This window comes from Lithobates pipiens, unplaced genomic scaffold, assembly GCF_037356315.1.
Source record: "Lithobates pipiens isolate NorthernLeopardFrog02 unplaced genomic scaffold, aLitPip1_a1.2 Scaffold_22, whole genome shotgun sequence".
Taxonomy (NCBI): Eukaryota; Metazoa; Chordata; class Amphibia; order Anura; family Ranidae; genus Lithobates; species Lithobates pipiens.
In genome coordinates this window covers 303,392,638-303,410,533 of record NW_027507784.1, presented here as the reverse complement: position 1 = coordinate 303,410,533, position 17,896 = coordinate 303,392,638, and the positions used below count along the sequence as shown (strand labels likewise).

The following is a 17,896-nucleotide window of genomic DNA, read 5'->3' as shown; positions in this document are numbered from 1 at the left end:
ATCTGTGTGTGTAAACAGTGTAAACTAGTCGGACTGAATATAGACAAGAGGGGACTGTCTAACTGCCACCATGTGACAGCGCAGAGCCAAGCACTAGACATGTGCAATTTGTTTTGTTTTGAATTAGTTTAACAATTTAGTTAAATCTGAAAATTTTGGAAATTCTAAATTTCGGAAGTTCGGAAATTCGACATTCGAAAATTTGAAAATTCACAAATTTGGAAATGTAAAAATCCGAAAATAAGAATGAAAATCGGAAAATTCAAAAGAATGAAAATCAAAAAACCTGAAATAATAACCAACTAATAACTATTAAATTATAGGTGAAATTATTAAATTATAGGTATTGGAATTTCCTTTCAAATTTGGCTGAATTTATCCAAAGTTAAAAATGATCTGAAATAACGAAATGCCGTATATAAACAATTGGAATGTAATGATCTAATAATAATAAATAATAATAATAAAACCTCCCTTATTATTATTTATTATTAATTTGTTCCATTCCATTTGTTTAGAGGCGACATTCGTTATTTAGAATAATTCGTAACTTCAGATAAATCTGTATTTGTTACGTTCACAAACAGCCAAATTTGAAAGGAAATTCCAATACCTATAATTTAATAGTTAGTTATTATTAGTTAGTTATTATTTTGAAATTTACTGATGTTCTCTCTTTTTTTTCAGATTTTCAAATTTTTGAATTTCTGAATTCGAAAATTCAAAAATTCGGAATTCAAAAATTTGGAAATTTGAAAATTCGAATTTAAAAGCAAAAAAACAAATGAAACTAAAACAAACACATTTTTTGTCAGTGCACATGTCTGCCAAGCACCACCACTATCACATGGGGGGAAAAAAATGGAGTCACATGGTCCTTTATACTAAGCTGAAAGGGTAATTTCTTTGCTCAGCCTGTGTCTTGGCTACATTCCAGTCATCTGCTCTGTTACCTCCATGTTCCAGCATCTCGCTCTTGTTCAGTGGTCTACAGCCCACGCTGTCAACGCTGATCTGGTACTGCTTGCAACAGCAGCACTCATGCCACTTAGCATCCTCACATTTTCCGTCACCGCTTCCAGGGCCAAGAGGTGCAAGAGAAGCCCCCCTCCCCCCCCACCAATATTTTTGTCTCCACCAGGTAAGTGCTTACTTATTTAAAAAAAAAAATTGGAATAGACAAGCAGCACTTCTCTGATTTCATACCTGCTTCCACTAGACCAGGGATATGCAATTAGCGGACCTCCAGCTGTTGCAGAACTACAAGTCCCATGAGGCATTGCAAGACTCTGACAGCCACAAGTATGACACCCAGAGGCATGATGGGACTTGTAGTTTTGCAACAGCTGGAGGTCAGCTAATTGCATATCCCTGCACTAGACCATGAATTTCAGTTTGCACTTACTTGGTGGTCGGACTAGTGAAGAGAAGAAATCAGAAGCGACTTCCACATTTTTATAATGAAAGTGGAAAACCCTTTTAGTGATTAACATAACATGACTCCTGTCTTACCAGATGAAAGAGAACGGGAGTTTGCTGAGCCATGGGCTGCCGTCCGCTCACAGAGTGCAGCGGTTTCATGCCCTCCAGCTGTGTCTGCATGCGCTGCCTGCTTTTCCTTTCTTTCTCCAGCTTCTCCCTGTCCATCATCTCCGCGGGGCTGCAATGAGAGATTTGAAGTATAAGTACTGGCAAACGCATACCCTGAACTTTCACAGTAAATAAAACCAGGGCAGCTGATAGGGCAGTACAGCCAGCCTTCCTGTAGAGGGCCCGAGCTCTGTCACTTTAGAAGAGGGGCCCGGGAACCTGCAGAGCAGGAGAGCTAGCCGAACTGCCTTCTGACATTTGTAGATCTCCTAGCAGCGCTGCCAGCTTTCTCCCTCCAGCATCTCAGTTCTTCCTACTGGCAATTGGTAAAGTGTCCTGATCTGGAGCAGAAGACAGCTGCAGTCTCAGTCTGCCTGTGTCTCTGCCGGGTCCTGAAACTCCCCCTCGTCAATGTTATCTCTGGTCAGCATGAGCAGGAAGCTTCACCTCCTCCCTGAGTGCTGACCTCTCATCCCCCTCCAGATCTGCTCTCACTGCTCTGTGCTCAGAGGGGGTGAGGGGGTGAGGGGGGGGGGGGGGGGGGGTTGCTGCTGGAACAAAGTCACAAAACTTTAGGATTTTGGAGAGAGGGTGAATATGAAGCCAGCCTAGAACTGCAGATAACTGTCAATGCACTGCTGAGCAAGAACCCAGTGGACACATCTCTCTCTGCAGCTGCCAGGCATCTCTGCCCAGCCATTTCTATATACCATCCCTAAGGTCCCTTTATACTTCATATAGCAGTAAAAAACATTCCTGCTCACATTTTCTTTTTTTTTTTTCTTGTTTTTCACACATAGGGTAACCCATTCACTTGAATGGGCTGCCATATATGTGACAAACATATAGAGGCTTCAGAAACTTTTAAGGCATGCAGCGTTGCCACATGACAAAACGCATGTCTTCTCATTGCATTTGGGGTGACATTAACAATTATTGTGCACCACAAGTTCTATGCGCATGTGCAGCGCATTTCCAAAATGCACTGCAAATTGCCCATTACTTGTGCACTTGTCACACATTCAGGTCACCTCCAACGTGAATGTGGCCTAATGTCTCATATACACTGCTAGTTTACTTTTGCTAAACCCCACAGGCTGAATGAAAAAAAACCCTGACACCTCAGGTCAGAGCCTCTGTACTAACAATCTAATGTTAGTACAGTGATCTCCCCTGCTATTCTATTGTATTCTGACAAGCGGACGCCCCACCAGAACACTCCGGTCAGGGAGATGGTCAGCATCCCTTTTTTGATCAAGCCCTTTCGACAAAAGCCAGCTGTCATACCGGGCTGTATACATGCCATGGCTGCAACGCTTTACTTCAGAGCTGAGGCATTTGTACTGCAGGTTGTAGAATTTGACAGGCAGCACCACCTGTCAAACTTCCCATTGAGTTCAATGGGGCTGCTCTGCACCTTCAAGCCAAATACTTGGCTTACAGCTGCAATGCGGTCTCACAATGTAAAAATGTAAAATGTAAAATAAAAACAACAGGTGTCATGAGGCAGCAGTAGCAAGGCTCTTATTTCTGCAATGGCTGCAAAGGATACCATTGTGACCATGGCATTTTAGCAATTTGATTTCCCGGGGGCCCTGTCAGGTAGGTTGTAGGGGGCCCCGTGATTTCTAACAGCGGCCCTGAATAAAACCTCTCACTACTCTAGGACATCAGACCTGTTACATACATATATTAACCACTTGAGGACCGCCGTATTGCCATTGTACGTCAGCACAATGGCACAGGCAGGCATAATCACGTACATCTACGTGATTGCCTTCCAGCGGGTGGGGGGTCCCATCGGACCCCCTCCCGCTGGATACGGCGGTCCGATTCGGTCCAGGAGCGCTCCGTGAAGAGGGGATGGCCGTTCGTTTTCGGCCACCCCCTCTGGATCGCTCCTGGCCAATGAGAAGCTTCCTCCCCTGTGTATTGTTTACACAGGAAGGAGGAAGTGATGTCATTCTCCTCGGGGCGGTCTTTTTGACCGGACTACGAGGAGAAGAGTAAAAGTAAGTCTGCACGAACACTACACTGACATGTAGGTACACACAGGCACACAAACCCCCCCCGATCCCCCCCCCGATCGCCTCCCGATCCCCCCCCCCGCCCCCCCTCCCCCCCCAGTCACAGTGTCACTGATTGCATTGATCATTTCTTTACTGATCAATGCATTCAGTGTCAGTTGTGACAGTAAAAACTGTCAGGACAGTTAGTGTTAGGTCCAGGGTAGCCCCCTATCAGCCCCCAATAAAGATTTAACCCCCTGATTGCCCCTAGAGTTAACCCTTTCACCCCCTTTTGCCAGTGTCACTAAGCGATCATTTTTCTGATCGCTGCATGTGTCGCTAGTGTCGCTAGGTAGCTAGTTATTTTTTTAGGTTCACCGCCAGGTTTTTATATCGCTAGGTACCCCGATATACTACCCAATAATGTTTTTAACCCCCTGATTGCCGCTAGTTAACCCTTTCACCCCCTTTTGCCAGTGTCACTAAGCGATCGTTTTTCTGATCGCTGCATTAGTGTCGCTACAGTCGCTAGGTAGCTAGTTATTTTTTTAGGTTCACCGCCAGGTTATTATAGCGCTAGGTACCCCGATATACTACCCAATAATGTTTTTAACCCCCTGATTGCCGCTAGTTAACCCTTTCACCCCCTTTTGCCAGTGTCACTAAGCGATCATTTTTCTGATCGCTGCATGTGTCGCTAGGTAGCTAGTTATTTTTTTAGGTTCACCGCCAGGTTTTTATATCGCTAGGTACCCCGATATACTACCCAATAATGTTTTTAACCCCCTGATTGCCGCTAGTTAACCCTTTCACCCCCTTTTGCCAGTGTCACTAAGCGATCGTTTTTCTGATCGCTGCATTAGTGTCGCTACAGTCGCTAGGTAGCTAGTTATTTTTTTAGGTTCACCGCCAGGTTTTTATAGCGCTAGGTACCCCGATATACTACCCAATAATGGTTTTAACCCCCTGATTTCCGCTAGTTAACCCTTTCACCCCCTTTTGCCAGTGTCACTAAGCGATAATTTTTCTGAACGCTGCATCAGTGTCGCTAGTGTCGCTAGGTAGCTAGTTAACTAGGCTCCCAAAAAGTCCCCCACATGTGGTATCCCCGTACTCGGGAGAAGCAGCAGAATTTATTTTGGGGTGTAATTTGACTTCTGCCCATAGCATGTGTGAACAATATATCATTTAGTGACAACTTTGTGCAAAAAAAAAAAAGTTTGTAATATTCCCGCAACTTTTGGCAAAATATAAAATATTCCATGGACTCAACATGCCTCTCAGTAAATAGCTTGGGGTGTCTACTTTCCAAAATGGGGTCATTTTGGGGGGTTTTGTGCTATTTTGGCATTTTATGGCCTTCGAAACTGTGATAGGTAGTGAGGAGTTAAATCAAAAATTTGCACCCTTAGAAATCCTGAAGGTGGTGATTGGTTTTCGGGGTGCCGTGCGCGACTAGACTCCCAAAAAGTCCCACACATGTGGTATCCCCGTACTCGGGAGAAGCAGCAGAATGTATTTTGGGGTGTCATTTCACATATAACCATGGCATGTGTGAGCAATATATCATTTAGTGACAACTTTTTGTAAAAAAAATTTTTTTTTTTTTTTTTGTCATTATTCAATCCCTTAGGACAAAAAAAATAAATATTCAATGGGCTCAACATACCCATCAGCAATTTCCTTGGGGTGTCTACTTTCCAAAATGGGGTCATTTGGGGGGGATTTGTACTGCCCTGCCATTTTAGCACCTCAAGAAATGAGATCGGCAGTCATAAATTAAAAGCTGTGTAAATTCCAGAAAATGTACTCTAGTTTGTAGACGCTATAACTTTTGCGCAAACCAAAAAATATACGCTTATTGACATTTTTTTTAAGACATGTGGCTGAATAAATTTTGCCCTCAATGTATGACTAAAATTTAGTTTATTCGATTTTTCTTATAACAAAAAGAAGAAAATATCTTTTTTTTTCAAAATTTTCGCTCTTTTTCCATTTATATCGCAAAAAAAAAAAATCGCAGAGGCAATCAAATACCATCAAAAGAAAGCTCTATTTGTGGGAAGAAAAGGACGCAAATTTCGTTTGGGTGCAATATTGCATGACCGCGCAATTACCAGTTAAAGCAGCGCAGTGCGAAATTGCAAAAAGACCTCTGGTCCTTAAGGTGTTTATTGGTCCGGAGCTGAAGTGGTTAAACCCATCTGTCTTGCACAGTTATCTTTCTTAAATCCTTACTCCTTAGTATTTGGGAGTGAGGAAGGGTTGGAGCCTCTCTCAGGTTTTTGGAAAAATTAAACCAATGTATGGCGCCTAATGTTAAACAACAAAAACCAAAGACAAAAAAGTAGCCGCTCCTTTAAATAGAATAAATCCACTAGTGATATGAAAGGTGTGGCGCTTACATACAATTCTTATGTAGGATATAGACAGAATATTAGGTCATAAAGTGAATGAATCAGTCCAGTGTGACCTAATTTTCAGCACCAAAAATGTAAAAGGGTACAATGTTGCACAACCTCGCAATTGTCGGTTAAAGCGACGCAGTGCCATATCGCAAAAAATGGCCTGGTCATTAGGGGGCAAATCCTTCCAGGGCGGAAGTGGTTAACAGCATGATTAAAAAAAAAAAAAGTGACATTTCCTGTAAAACTTTCACTCACTCTCACCTCTTCTGATCTGCACTATGGGACTTTTTTTGTATAATCTCTTTTTGAAGTTATAATTTTCAATACAATGGAAAAAAAAGAAACAGTACAGTAAACAAAGACCGAGAATTTGTGTCCATAAATCCAAACGCAAAATCACCGGCAATCCACAGATATGAACTGGAACAGGAAGAGGCATGCAAATCATCAATAGTCATGTAGGAACGATGTCTCTGCACAAAACCAGTAGGCCACTATGGGCCATATAACCACTTTCAGACCGGACCATTTTGCTGGCTTAAGACCAGAGCACTTTTTGTGATTCGGCACTGCGTTGATTTAACTGACAATTGCGCGGTCGTGCGATGTGGCTCCCAAACAAAATTGACATACTTTTTTTCCCACAAATAGAGCTTTCTTTTGGTGGTATTTGATCACCCCTGCAGTTTTTTTTTTTTTTGCGCTATAAACAAAAATAGAGCGACAATTTCGAAAAAAACATTTTTTACTTTTTGCTATAATAAATATCCCCCAAAAACATATGAAAAAACATTTTTTTCCCCTCAGTTTAGGCCGATACTTATTCTTTTACAAATTTTTGGTAAAAAAAAACAAAAACGCAATAAGCGATTATTGATTGGTTTGCGCAAAAGTTATAGCGCTTACAAAATAGGGGATAGATTTATGGCATTTTTATTAATAATTTTTTTTTATTAGTAATGGCGGCGATCAGCGATTTTTATTGTGACTGCGACATTAGGGTGGACACATCAGACGTTTTATACAGCAATCAGTGCTATACAAATGCTCCGATTCCTGTGTAAATGACACTGGCAGTGAAGGGGTTAACCAAGGGGTGGCAGTGTAGGGGTTAAGTGTTCCTAGGAGCATGTTACTAACTGTGGGGGGCTGGGCTTTGTGTTAGTGAACACTGATCTCTGCTTCAATCACATGGAGCAGAGATCAGCGTCACTTGTTGCTAGGCAGAACGGGGAGATGCTGTTTACAACGGCATCTCCTCGTTCAGCCTCCCTGTGAGACGATCGCGGGTATCCCCGCGGCAATCGAGTCCGCGGGACCCGCGACTGGACTCACGGGGGTCCCGACCAGCACGCGAGCGCGCCGACGACGGCGCGCACGCGATGGCAGGGTGGCATATAGAAATGGACGTACCTGTACACCAATATGCCATTCTGCCGACGTACATCGTCGCGCGTCTATCAGGAACTGGTTAATGTGATGTACATCCTGACCAATTATCAAGCTGTGAGGCTGAAAGCAAAATTTTAAACAGGTAAAGTGGAGATTTGCCTGTGACTTTAGCTGTTTGAATCCAATAATCCTTTGGTTTATCGAAATAAAGTGGATCTCAACCCAAAAGGGGAAGCTCTGCTTTTTTGCTTCCTCCCGCACCCTGTTTTTGACAGGTATTCCTCCCCACTTCTGGGAGACTTTGCCGTGGCCCCTCTCGTCCTTCCACCTCAGCCAGGCCATTCATAAAGCGCAGCTCGCTTCGCGCATGTGCAGTAGGGGGCTGGCTGTGAAGCCGTAAGGCTTCACTGCCGGTTTCCCTTATGAGGAATGGCGGTGGCAGCACCCGAGAGCTGATTGAAAAATTGACTGGAGTGCCAACATTGCGGGATTCCTGGACAGGTAAGTGTCCTAATATTAAAAGTCAGCAGCTACAGTATTTGGAGCTCTGTTTTAAAGTCTTTTTATGCATTTTTATATCACATATTTCGTTTCTGTGATAGGTTTATTGTAAATAAGCCCACTGCTAACATGTATGCAAGGAACCCGTTCAGGTAATAATCAATTATCTTGCTAAAGCACTCAATATACAAAAATGCTGTCTGATACGTGAAGAAAAATTAGAAAGCAAGTATCGGCAAGGCGATAGGCGAGTTGACTCTTACATGGTTTGTATCTGTATTATTTCAGGTGGATCCAGGTTGCTTTTTTGGGGTTCTTCTTCTTTCATCTCCTGTTCTGTAACACTGCACCCTTTTTCCTGTGATTGTGATGTATATTGACCAATGTCACTCCTCTTCTCCAACCGCTCCAACCTTCGCCTTCGAGAGGTCGGTATCTTATCCTCATGTTCATGTCCGTTAACATGCGCTTGTTGGAGCCTGTTGTCATCAGAACTAGACTCTCTCTTAGTGGAGCGAAGCTGGCGCAGTAACATGCTTTTACATGTATGCTCTGACCTGTGAGTTAATTGTACCATGTTAGTAATAAAACAAAATGACAGCTAAAGTTCCCTGTATATCATGGAGACTTGGTGTATATGCTATAGTGCTGCCCTAAGCTTCATAGGTATTGGGACACTACAGTCAATACTAACTATTAATGGAGCTCTTCAGACTATGATTACGATAGACCCCAAACAATGTGTCTTAGGTATAACTGATGATGTGGTACAGTTTGACCCTAAATTAAGTTTATTTCTTTAACCAGAAACACAGAAGCTCCTGTAGAAGCGACAACTTAGTCTCGAAACATGTTGAGCAAATTTTAATTCATTAAGGACCTTTGAAAACCCAACAGTCAATGCTGTATCTCAGTGTGAGCTTTTTATACATGTTTTTATAAATGTATACTGTATATGTCTGGAATTTATATGAACTATTAAAATATTGCTATTTTTCTATACGTACCATTAAAGTCAATTTTTCCTCATTATCTATTCATTCAATTGTCTAGAATGTGGCACATGTATATTCGGGGTGTTTGATTGTCACCCCAGGGCACAGCAATCAATCCTTTTCTCGATGTGGTACAAGAGCCGCATATCAGAGAGGCAGTTTCTAGAGCACTTTTCCAAGCCCGAAAACGTATCCTTATTCATTGGAAACCTGTAGTTCCTCCCTCTCCTTAGGCTTGGATTGACCACATGGGCATTACATTTCAATACGAATTACTCATATCAACACTAAGGCTGTTCATCTAAGTATGATAAAGTATGGAATGGATGGTTAACTACTCCTGGAATATCGCCAGTAGACTTAATGATGGATAGACTACTTATTGTAAGAGGGTATTCTATGTAAGGCAGTATCGGTACGCTAGGTTGGTGCCAAGGGGTGAGTTGCATCGCAAAGGACAAGCACTACCCTACAGATGTGGGAAATTATGTTCTTTATATATACATTGATTTCAGCTTGTGTAAGCTATTTGTATTTTGTTAATTTTGTTATATCAGAATCAGTTAATGACCTGTGGATTGTGACCTATGGACACTCTGGAATGCTCCCTTTTTATTGTTTTTTTTTTTTGTTCTTTGTTTTTTCAATAAACTGGACATACCCACCATTTAATTTGATTTTCTCACTGGTTCATTTAATACACTTTTATTTGGTTCCTTTTTGAGAAAGCACTGTGGTCCTAACCAATTGAAATTAGAGAATGGCCGTAAATGTATCTATGGTAACACCAGCATCTGTGTTCTGTATTTTTATTAGCTTCTTGTAATCCCCTGCACAGCTGTACTCAGGCCGGAAGGGGAAGGGTCGGCACTCTGAGCTGATCCATAATCTATTACTTTGTACAGTACTGTAAGTCGAACACTGTTGGGTTTACTAAAACTGTAGCGTGAAAAATCTGGTGCAGTTCTTCATAGAAATCAGCTTTCAGCTTTTATTTTCAAAGCTTAAAGGGGAGTTCCACCCACTTTTTATTGTTGCAATGTATGTTAAAAGTATTGAGAAAGCTTTTACCAATGGCAAGATTTATTTTTTTTGTAAGTAAATACCTTATTTCTTCTTTTTTTCAGCAGCACTTCTGGCTGTGGCCGCCTAGGCGATTATGTCACTAGGCGGCACAGTGGTGTAGTGGTTAGCACTCTCACCTAGCAGTAAAAAGCGTTGCTGGTTCAAATCCCAACCAGGACACTACCTGCTTGGAGTTTGCATGTTCTCCCCTGTGCCTGCATGGGTTTTCTCCAGGTACTCCGGTTTCCTCCCACTCTCCAAAGACATGCAGGTAGGTTAATTGGCTTCTGTCCAAAATTGGCCCTAGTATATGAATGGGGACCTTGGAATGTGGGCTCCTTGAGGGTAGGGACCGATGTGAGTGTGCAATGTACAGGGATAGGGACAATTGTAGACACTGACTCAGGTTGAACTGGATGGACTGATGTCTTTATTCAACCTTACTATGTAATTATGTAACTATGTAATTCACAAGGGCTCGCTCCTGGGATAGCGGTGTCATGTATCCCAAGAGTCCTTGGGAATCGCCTAGTGACAAAAGCGGGAGGAGTTCCCGCCATTCTCTAAGAACTGCATCTGCCGGGAGGGATTAAAGCATATCGGCTTGGGATCAGTCTGCGCAGGAGCAAGATTGGGAGGTGCATGCTGGGTAGCCAGCTGCACCAAATCCCGGAAATTAAGAGAAGAGGGCTAATATGGAACCTGCCTGCTCCCGAGATGCGTTTAGTAATCAGATATTTTTCCAACTAAAATGACCACACATATGACATGTTATAAATGTAAATGTATGTTTAGACAAGTACAGAGGAGTCTTAAAAAAAAGTGTTTGGGGGACAGGAACTCTGCTTTAATTGTACAAGCTGCACCAAATTTTGCACTCCCCCAGTTTTAGTAAATCCACGCTTGTGAACAAGAGGGGAAAATACAATAATACTATCTCAATAGAGTGCTGCTTCTCTGTCACTGTGCAATCACCTAAGTTATGGGTCCCATCAGTGAGACCACTGATGACCAAGAATCCGGGCTTCAAGGGCCTAAATCACAAGACTGGCTCAACAAAATTTTAAATATCATGGCAACTAAAAGCTTCAATGTATATCTATGTATGTAATTCAATTGTGTTTATAGACGTTTTCCCTGATTTCAGCTTTAAAATTCTGCATATGTACACTTTCAATTTGTCCCTGGACAGCTGTAAAACCTAGTGAACAGGTATGTGTGCATCTTGAATACAGTAAAACCTTGGTTTGAGAGTAACTTGGTTTGAGAGCTTTTTGCAAGACAAACAACATTTTAAAATAAATGTTGACATGATATACAAGCGATGTCTTGATATACGTAGCGCCATGATATAAGTAGCGCCATGTCACAACTGAGTATAAAAGAGAAGAGGCGCCTCTAAGTGTAGCAATATAGTTACATTTAATGAAGGTAAAACATTTAGCAACATATTGCTACACTTAGAGGCTCGTCTCTTCTCTTTTATACTCTGGAGCTCCTGCTGGATTTTGCTTCTAATCCCCTTGTGGAGGCTTCCATTTGTGGAGGGACGTTTTATGGTTACACAACCTGGTCACATTGCGATAAAAATTTATATGGACTATAAACTGAAGGACCTATGAATAAATGGTTGTGGAACAAATCATCTGAGTTTCCATTATTTCTTATGGGAAAAGTGGCTTTGATATACAAGTCCTTTGGATTACAAGCATGTTTCTGGAACAAATTATGCTCGCAATCCAAGGTTTTACTGTACTTGACTTGTACGGATGTGATTGTAGCCGTATTAGTGCAACTGTGACAGAGAAAATTGAGTACTGTCCGTGATACTTTTTTTATTTCCGCTAACATACAATTTTTCAGGACAAGCTTTTGAGGTATGTCCCCTTCTTCAAGGTCCAAGTAGTACTCAAGTACTCGAGTACTGCTTGGACCTTGAAGAAGGGGACATGCCCTGAAAGCTTGTCCTGAAAATTTGTACGTTAGTGCAAATAAAAAAAAGTATCACGGACAGTACTCAATTTTCTCTGACTTGTATGGAAAATGGCACTCCTAACAAGAGCAAATGGTTTGTCCGAACAGTTTTACTGCCATCTAGTGGTACAAAAGCAAATAACATGTTTGCTGCACTTACTCATTTAGTGGCAAATTATTTCTTTTCAGTTCATTTTTTTGCCCTTCAGGGTTGTTCTCTGTACCCATCTTAACAAGTGCATTGGGCAAAGTGTCTCTCAAATCTATGCACACTGTAGACGTATGTTCAGAATGCCTTACACTTGTAACCTTCTTGGGAAGAGATAGTCTGGAATGAAATAAATGATTAAAGTGTATGTCAGGGCAAACTAAAAACACACAGTACTGCAATACATGCACATTTATTGTTTGTCTTTTTAAAAACACAGAAAATACCTGTGATCCTTCCAGAAATCCAGTGGGCATCTAACTTTCTGTTACTGGCTCACAACATTGCTGCTGCTGCACTGAAATTCTAAAACAGAATTGTCAGCGCTGACTGAGCTCTCCCCTGCTACATCACCCTTTGTCCCTCTGTGTCTCAAAGCATATATTGATTTCTGTCTTAGCAAAACCATACTGTTACCTCCCAAGAGTTTGGTCAAACACTGTCTGAAGGGAAAGTGCTCTTGGGAGTCGTTCTGGGTAGGGCATGTCCACCTCAATGGGAACTGACCCAGGGCACCCTGCTGATATCTTCTCCCAAAAGCTGCTTCTTTCAAGAATTTTACAAAGTCTTGTGATGACCTCACGAGGAGTAATAAAAGCTGTTTTCATGCTTCATGTACAAAAGTAAAATAAATATTGCTGGAAGATGCTCTAAAAGAGAGAAAGGATGTTTGGGAGTAGACTTGGGTCATGTCTAGAGATCCCCAATAATATTTTCAAAGCATATAGATAAAAATCAATCTACACCCTAATTTGAGGACATTTCGTTTGTTAAAACACTTCATATCATAACCAGCTGCTATGTTTCCACTGGTTTAATCCTTTTCTGTATCCCAGTGTTGCTGATCTCCTTCAGATTATTGGAACCACTTCCTGTCTGTATGCACTTGTTTCAGATTTGGCAGCAAATCATTTGCTCTAAACTGGCTTCCTGATAGTGACAACTGATTGTCAGTGGGACTGATGATATTGTATGTATCTGGATAGAAAACAGGTTGCGGGAGGGCGGCATACAGAGGGTGGTGATTAATGGCATATTTTCTGAATGGTATAGAGTTGTGAATGGGGTACCCCAGGGCTCTGTCCTGGGATCAATTCTGTTTAACTTGTTCATAACCAATAAAGTGCTTGGAATACATAGTTCTATTTTCCTCAGTTTTTAAACCCCTTGAAATGCTACACATTTTGTCATGTTACAACCAAAAAACATAAATGTATTACATTGGGATTGTATGTGATAGACCAACACAAAGTGGCACATAATTGTGAAGTGAAGGAAAATGATAAATGGTTTTCCAATTTAAAAAAAAATAAACATCTGAAAGTGTGGTGTGCATTTGTATTCAGCCCCCTTTACTCTGATATCCCTAACTAAAATCTAGTGCAACCAATTGCCTTCAGAAGTCACCTAATTAGTAAAGTCTACCTGTGTGTAATTTAATCTCAGTATCAATACAGCTGCTCTGTTAAGCCTGCAGAGGTTTGTTAGAGAATCTTAGTGAAGAAACAGCATCATAAAGGCCAAGGGACACACCAGACAGGTCAGGGATAAACTTGTGGAGAAGTTTAAAGCAGGGTTAGGTGATAAAAAAAATATTCCAAGCTTTGAACGTCTCACAGAGCACTGTTCAATCCATTAGCCGAAAATGGAAAAAAAGAGTATGGCTCAACTGCAAACCTACCAAATCATGGCCGTCCACCTAAACTGACAGGCTGGGCAATGAGAGCATTAAATCAGAGAAGCAGCCAAGAGGCCCATGGTAACTCTGGAGAAGCTGCAGAGATCCACAGCTCAGGTGGGAGAATCTGTCCACAGGACAACTATTAGTCGTGCTCTCCACAAATCTGGCCTTTATTGAAGAGTGGCAAGAAGAAAGTCATTGTTGAAAGAAAGCTATAAGAAGTCCTGTTTGCAGTTTGTGAGAAGCCATGTGGGGGACACAGCAAACATGTGAGAGAAGGTGCTCTGGTCAGATGAAACCAAAATGGAACTTATTGACCTAAAAGCAAAATGCTATGTGTGATGGAAAACTAACACTGCACATCGCCCTGAACACACCATACCCACCCTGAAACATGGCGGTGGGAGCATGTTGTGGGGATGCTTTTCTTCAACAGAGACAGGGAAGCTGGTGAGAGTCAATGGGAAGATGGATGGAGCCAAATACAGGACAATCTTAGAAGAAAACTTGAGACTTGAGAGGAGGTTTGCTTTCCAGTAGGGCAACAACCCTAAACATACAGCCAGAGCTACAATGGAATGGTTTAGATCAAACCATATTCATGTGTTGGAATGGCTCAGTGAAAGTCCAGACCTAAATCCAATTGAGAATCTGACAGAGCTTGAGCTATTTTGCAAGAATGGGCAAAAATGGCACTCTATATGTACAAAGCTGGTAGAGACATCCCCAAAAAAACTTGCAGCTGTAATTGCCGTGAAAGGTGGTTCTACAAAGTATTGCCTTGGGGAGGCTGAACACAAATGCACGCCACACTTTTCAGATATTTATTTGCAAAGCATGTTACAATTATATGCCCCTTTGTGTTGGTCTATCACCTAAAATATATATACGTTTTTGGTTGTAACATGACAATATATGGAAAATTGAAAGGGGTATGAATACTTTTTCAAGGCACTATATATGGCAGATAAGTTAAAAAACTGAAAAATTTAAAGTGACGCACTTGGAAGCTATAAATATGCATGCAAACTACTCGCTAGGGGGAGAACCTCTGGGGGGGAGACTAAAGATGGAAAGAGGGAAAAAACAAGAAAAAAAAAACAATATTTCTACCACTTTATAAAACACTGGTCTGGTCACATTTTGAATATGCAGTCAAGTTCTGGTCACCAAACCTCAGGAAGGATGTGCTGGAGCTGGAGAGAGTCCAGGGAAGGGCAACGAAGCTAATAAGGGGACTGGAGGACCTCAGTCATGAGGAATGACTTAAAACATTAAACTTATTCTCCCTGGAGAAGAGATGTTTAGGAGGGGAAATGATTGGAAGAAAACTATTGAATCTTGGATCTCTAAAGAAGACACACAGCCACACAAAGCTGGACGAGAAGTGGTCCAATCTTAAACTGCAGGGGCCCTTTTTTTGTTACAGCAGTAAGGATGTAGAACTCCCTTCCACAGTTGGTGCTGTCAGCGGGGAGTGTAAATACATTTAAAAAACTTTTACAACTGTTTCTTTGTGAATACGATGTAGAGGGATATTGGAAATGGTACCAACACACACACACACACACACACACACACACACACACACACACACACACACACACACACACACACACACACACACACACACACACTCAGGTGGAACTGGATGGACTGGTGTCTTTTTGCAACCTTACAAACTATGATAGGCAACCTTGTCACTCCAGGTGTGTAAAAACTACAAATTCCATGAGGAATTGCAAAACCGCCAGCTACAGGCATGACCCCCAGATGGAGAGTCATGATGGGATTTGAAGTTTGACCACAGTTGATGTACTAAGGTTGCCTACATCCTTCTCCAGAGTTATTGCCTCACGCAATCAAAGTGCACCCTGGATTTATTATTTCTCCCTTCCAACATACCTGTCAGAAGGCAAAATGCTGGCAGCCTCCTTCTGCACCTGAGAACTCTGCTGGACAGGAGGCAGAGCCTGTAATTGTTTGACACTTAATTCCACCAGCTGCTCCATTATCCGATCCTGACGTTTCTTTATACTGCTTTCAAATGACAGCAGAGAGGGGGGTAAGTCTTCCACTACTTGAAAAAATGAAACACCCACAGTTAGTTATGGCATTAATTCTACGTCAATTGCTGTTAAGAATGTTCACTGAAATATGATGTTTTACCTCCTGGTTATATAATAGATTTACAGGTACAGTATAATTACTTGGGGAAAGGGGGAGGAGGTGGGGTGTATAGAAAAAGGCAACATATAATTAAATATAACTATTGGTGGAAAGCGTTATTGTATGTGCTTAAAGTGAATCTGTTACCAGGCCATAGATATTAAAGTATTTACATATTCTTCCCAAGCAGTAATTAAGCTTTAAAGCGAGCTCACATTGACCTCTGTCACTGCAGGTACCACGGAACAATTCATCCTCAAATATCACACAGAAAGCAGAAATGTTGCCCAAGTTGTTCTCTCAGTAGCTCTGCATTCTCTGCATCTGTGCCACTGAGTTTGCAAAACAGACTTTTTTTTTTTAATACTTTTATTTAGGACATCATCTCTGGTACATCTTCATAACAAATGAAATATGAAGTACAATTTGTTAACGTGGCACCACATCCAATAAGAAAAATGTACAGTACCTCTATAAGGATATATAAAAAAAAAAAATGACTTTGAAGGCTGTTACTCATAATCCCAATATAAAAGGAAAAAAACACGAGTTTGTCATATAGTAAAACAATATACAAAGTTTATTAAGGATACATTAAAATATGTTTTAACACTTTTAACATTCATAGAGGATGTGTGACAACATCCCAAAAGGGGGATTGTTTTTAGGATGTTGTCACACATCCTATATGAATGTTAATAGTTTTAAAAATATTTTAATGTATGCTTAATGAGCTTTGTATATTGTTTTACTATATGACATACTCTAGTGCTTTTTTCCTTTATATTGGGGTTATGGGTGACAGCCCTAAAAATTCCTTTCTTTCTCTATCCGGTACATTCATAGGGACTTGGATTGTTACAAATTTAAATAATTGTCCAGCACAGGCTGCATTCTTGAAATTACCTTGTGTGATGCCAGGTGCATCTGTCTTATCCCCTTCTTACACAACTGTTTCCTCTACAGACATCCCTCTCTTTTCCACCTATTTTATCAACTACGACACACTATATATATATTATATATATATATATATATATATATATATATATATACACACATACATATATACACATATATACATGAAGATAACTGCCAGCAACCAATATGGCTGCAAAAGCCCCCTCTTCTCTGAAACCACATCCACTTTTGTTCACTAGTAGTGAAGGACCTGTTGGTGATGTCACAATTTACATACAGTGTCTCACAAAAGTGAGTACACCCCTCACATTTTTGGATATATTTTATTATATCTTTTCATGTGACAACACTGAAGAAATTACACTTTGCTATAATGTAAAGTAGTGAGTGTACAGCTTGTATAAAATTGTGTACATTTGCTGCCCCCTCAAAATAACCTAACACACAGCCACTAATGTCTAAACTGCTGGTAGCAAAAGTGAGTACACCCCTAAGTGAAAATGTCCAGATTTGTCCCAAAGTGTCAATATTTTGTGTGGCCACCATTATTTTCTAGCAATGCCTTAACCCTCTTGGGCATGGAGTTCACCAGAGCTTGACAGGTTGCCACTGGTGTCCTCTTCTACTCCTCCATGACGACATCACGGAGCCGGCGGAAGTGTTAGAGATCTTGGGCTCTTCCACCTTCCGTTTGAGGATGCCCCACAGATGCTCAATAGGGTTTAGGTCTGGAGACATGCTTGGCCAGTCCATCACCTTTATCCTCAGCTTCTTTAGCAAGGCAGTGGTCAACTTGGAGGTCTGTTTGGGGTTGTTATGTTGGAATACTGCCCTGCAGCCCAGTCTCTGAAGGGAAGGGATCATACTCTGCTTCAGTATGTCACAGTACATGTTGGCATTCATGGTTCCCTCAATGAAATGTAGCTCCCCAGTGCCGGCAGCACTCATGCAGCCCCAGACCATGACGATCCCACCACCATGCT

General features: G+C 41.4%; 1 protein-coding gene across 2 annotated transcripts in view; it reads right to left on the bottom strand.

The window, feature by feature from the left end:
* The window catches only part of LOC143924811 (dynein axonemal assembly factor 8-like), a 242,164-nt gene that overhangs the window by 192,370 nt on the left and 31,898 nt on the right, over window positions 1-17,896 (bottom strand). The window contains exons 6-9 of one of the 2 annotated variants that reach the window (XM_077449282.1): window positions 15,729-15,903; window positions 12,095-12,262; window positions 8,164-8,457; window positions 1,513-1,660 (exon numbers count right to left, since the gene is read on the bottom strand). In XM_077449282.1, the coding sequence (XP_077305408.1) occupies window positions 1,513-1,660; window positions 8,164-8,457; window positions 12,095-12,262; window positions 15,729-15,903 (785 nt within the window). The remainder of the gene's footprint in view (window positions 1-1,512; window positions 1,661-8,163; window positions 8,458-12,094; window positions 12,263-15,728; window positions 15,904-17,896) is intronic. The other variant, XM_077449283.1, reaches the window with a different exon arrangement.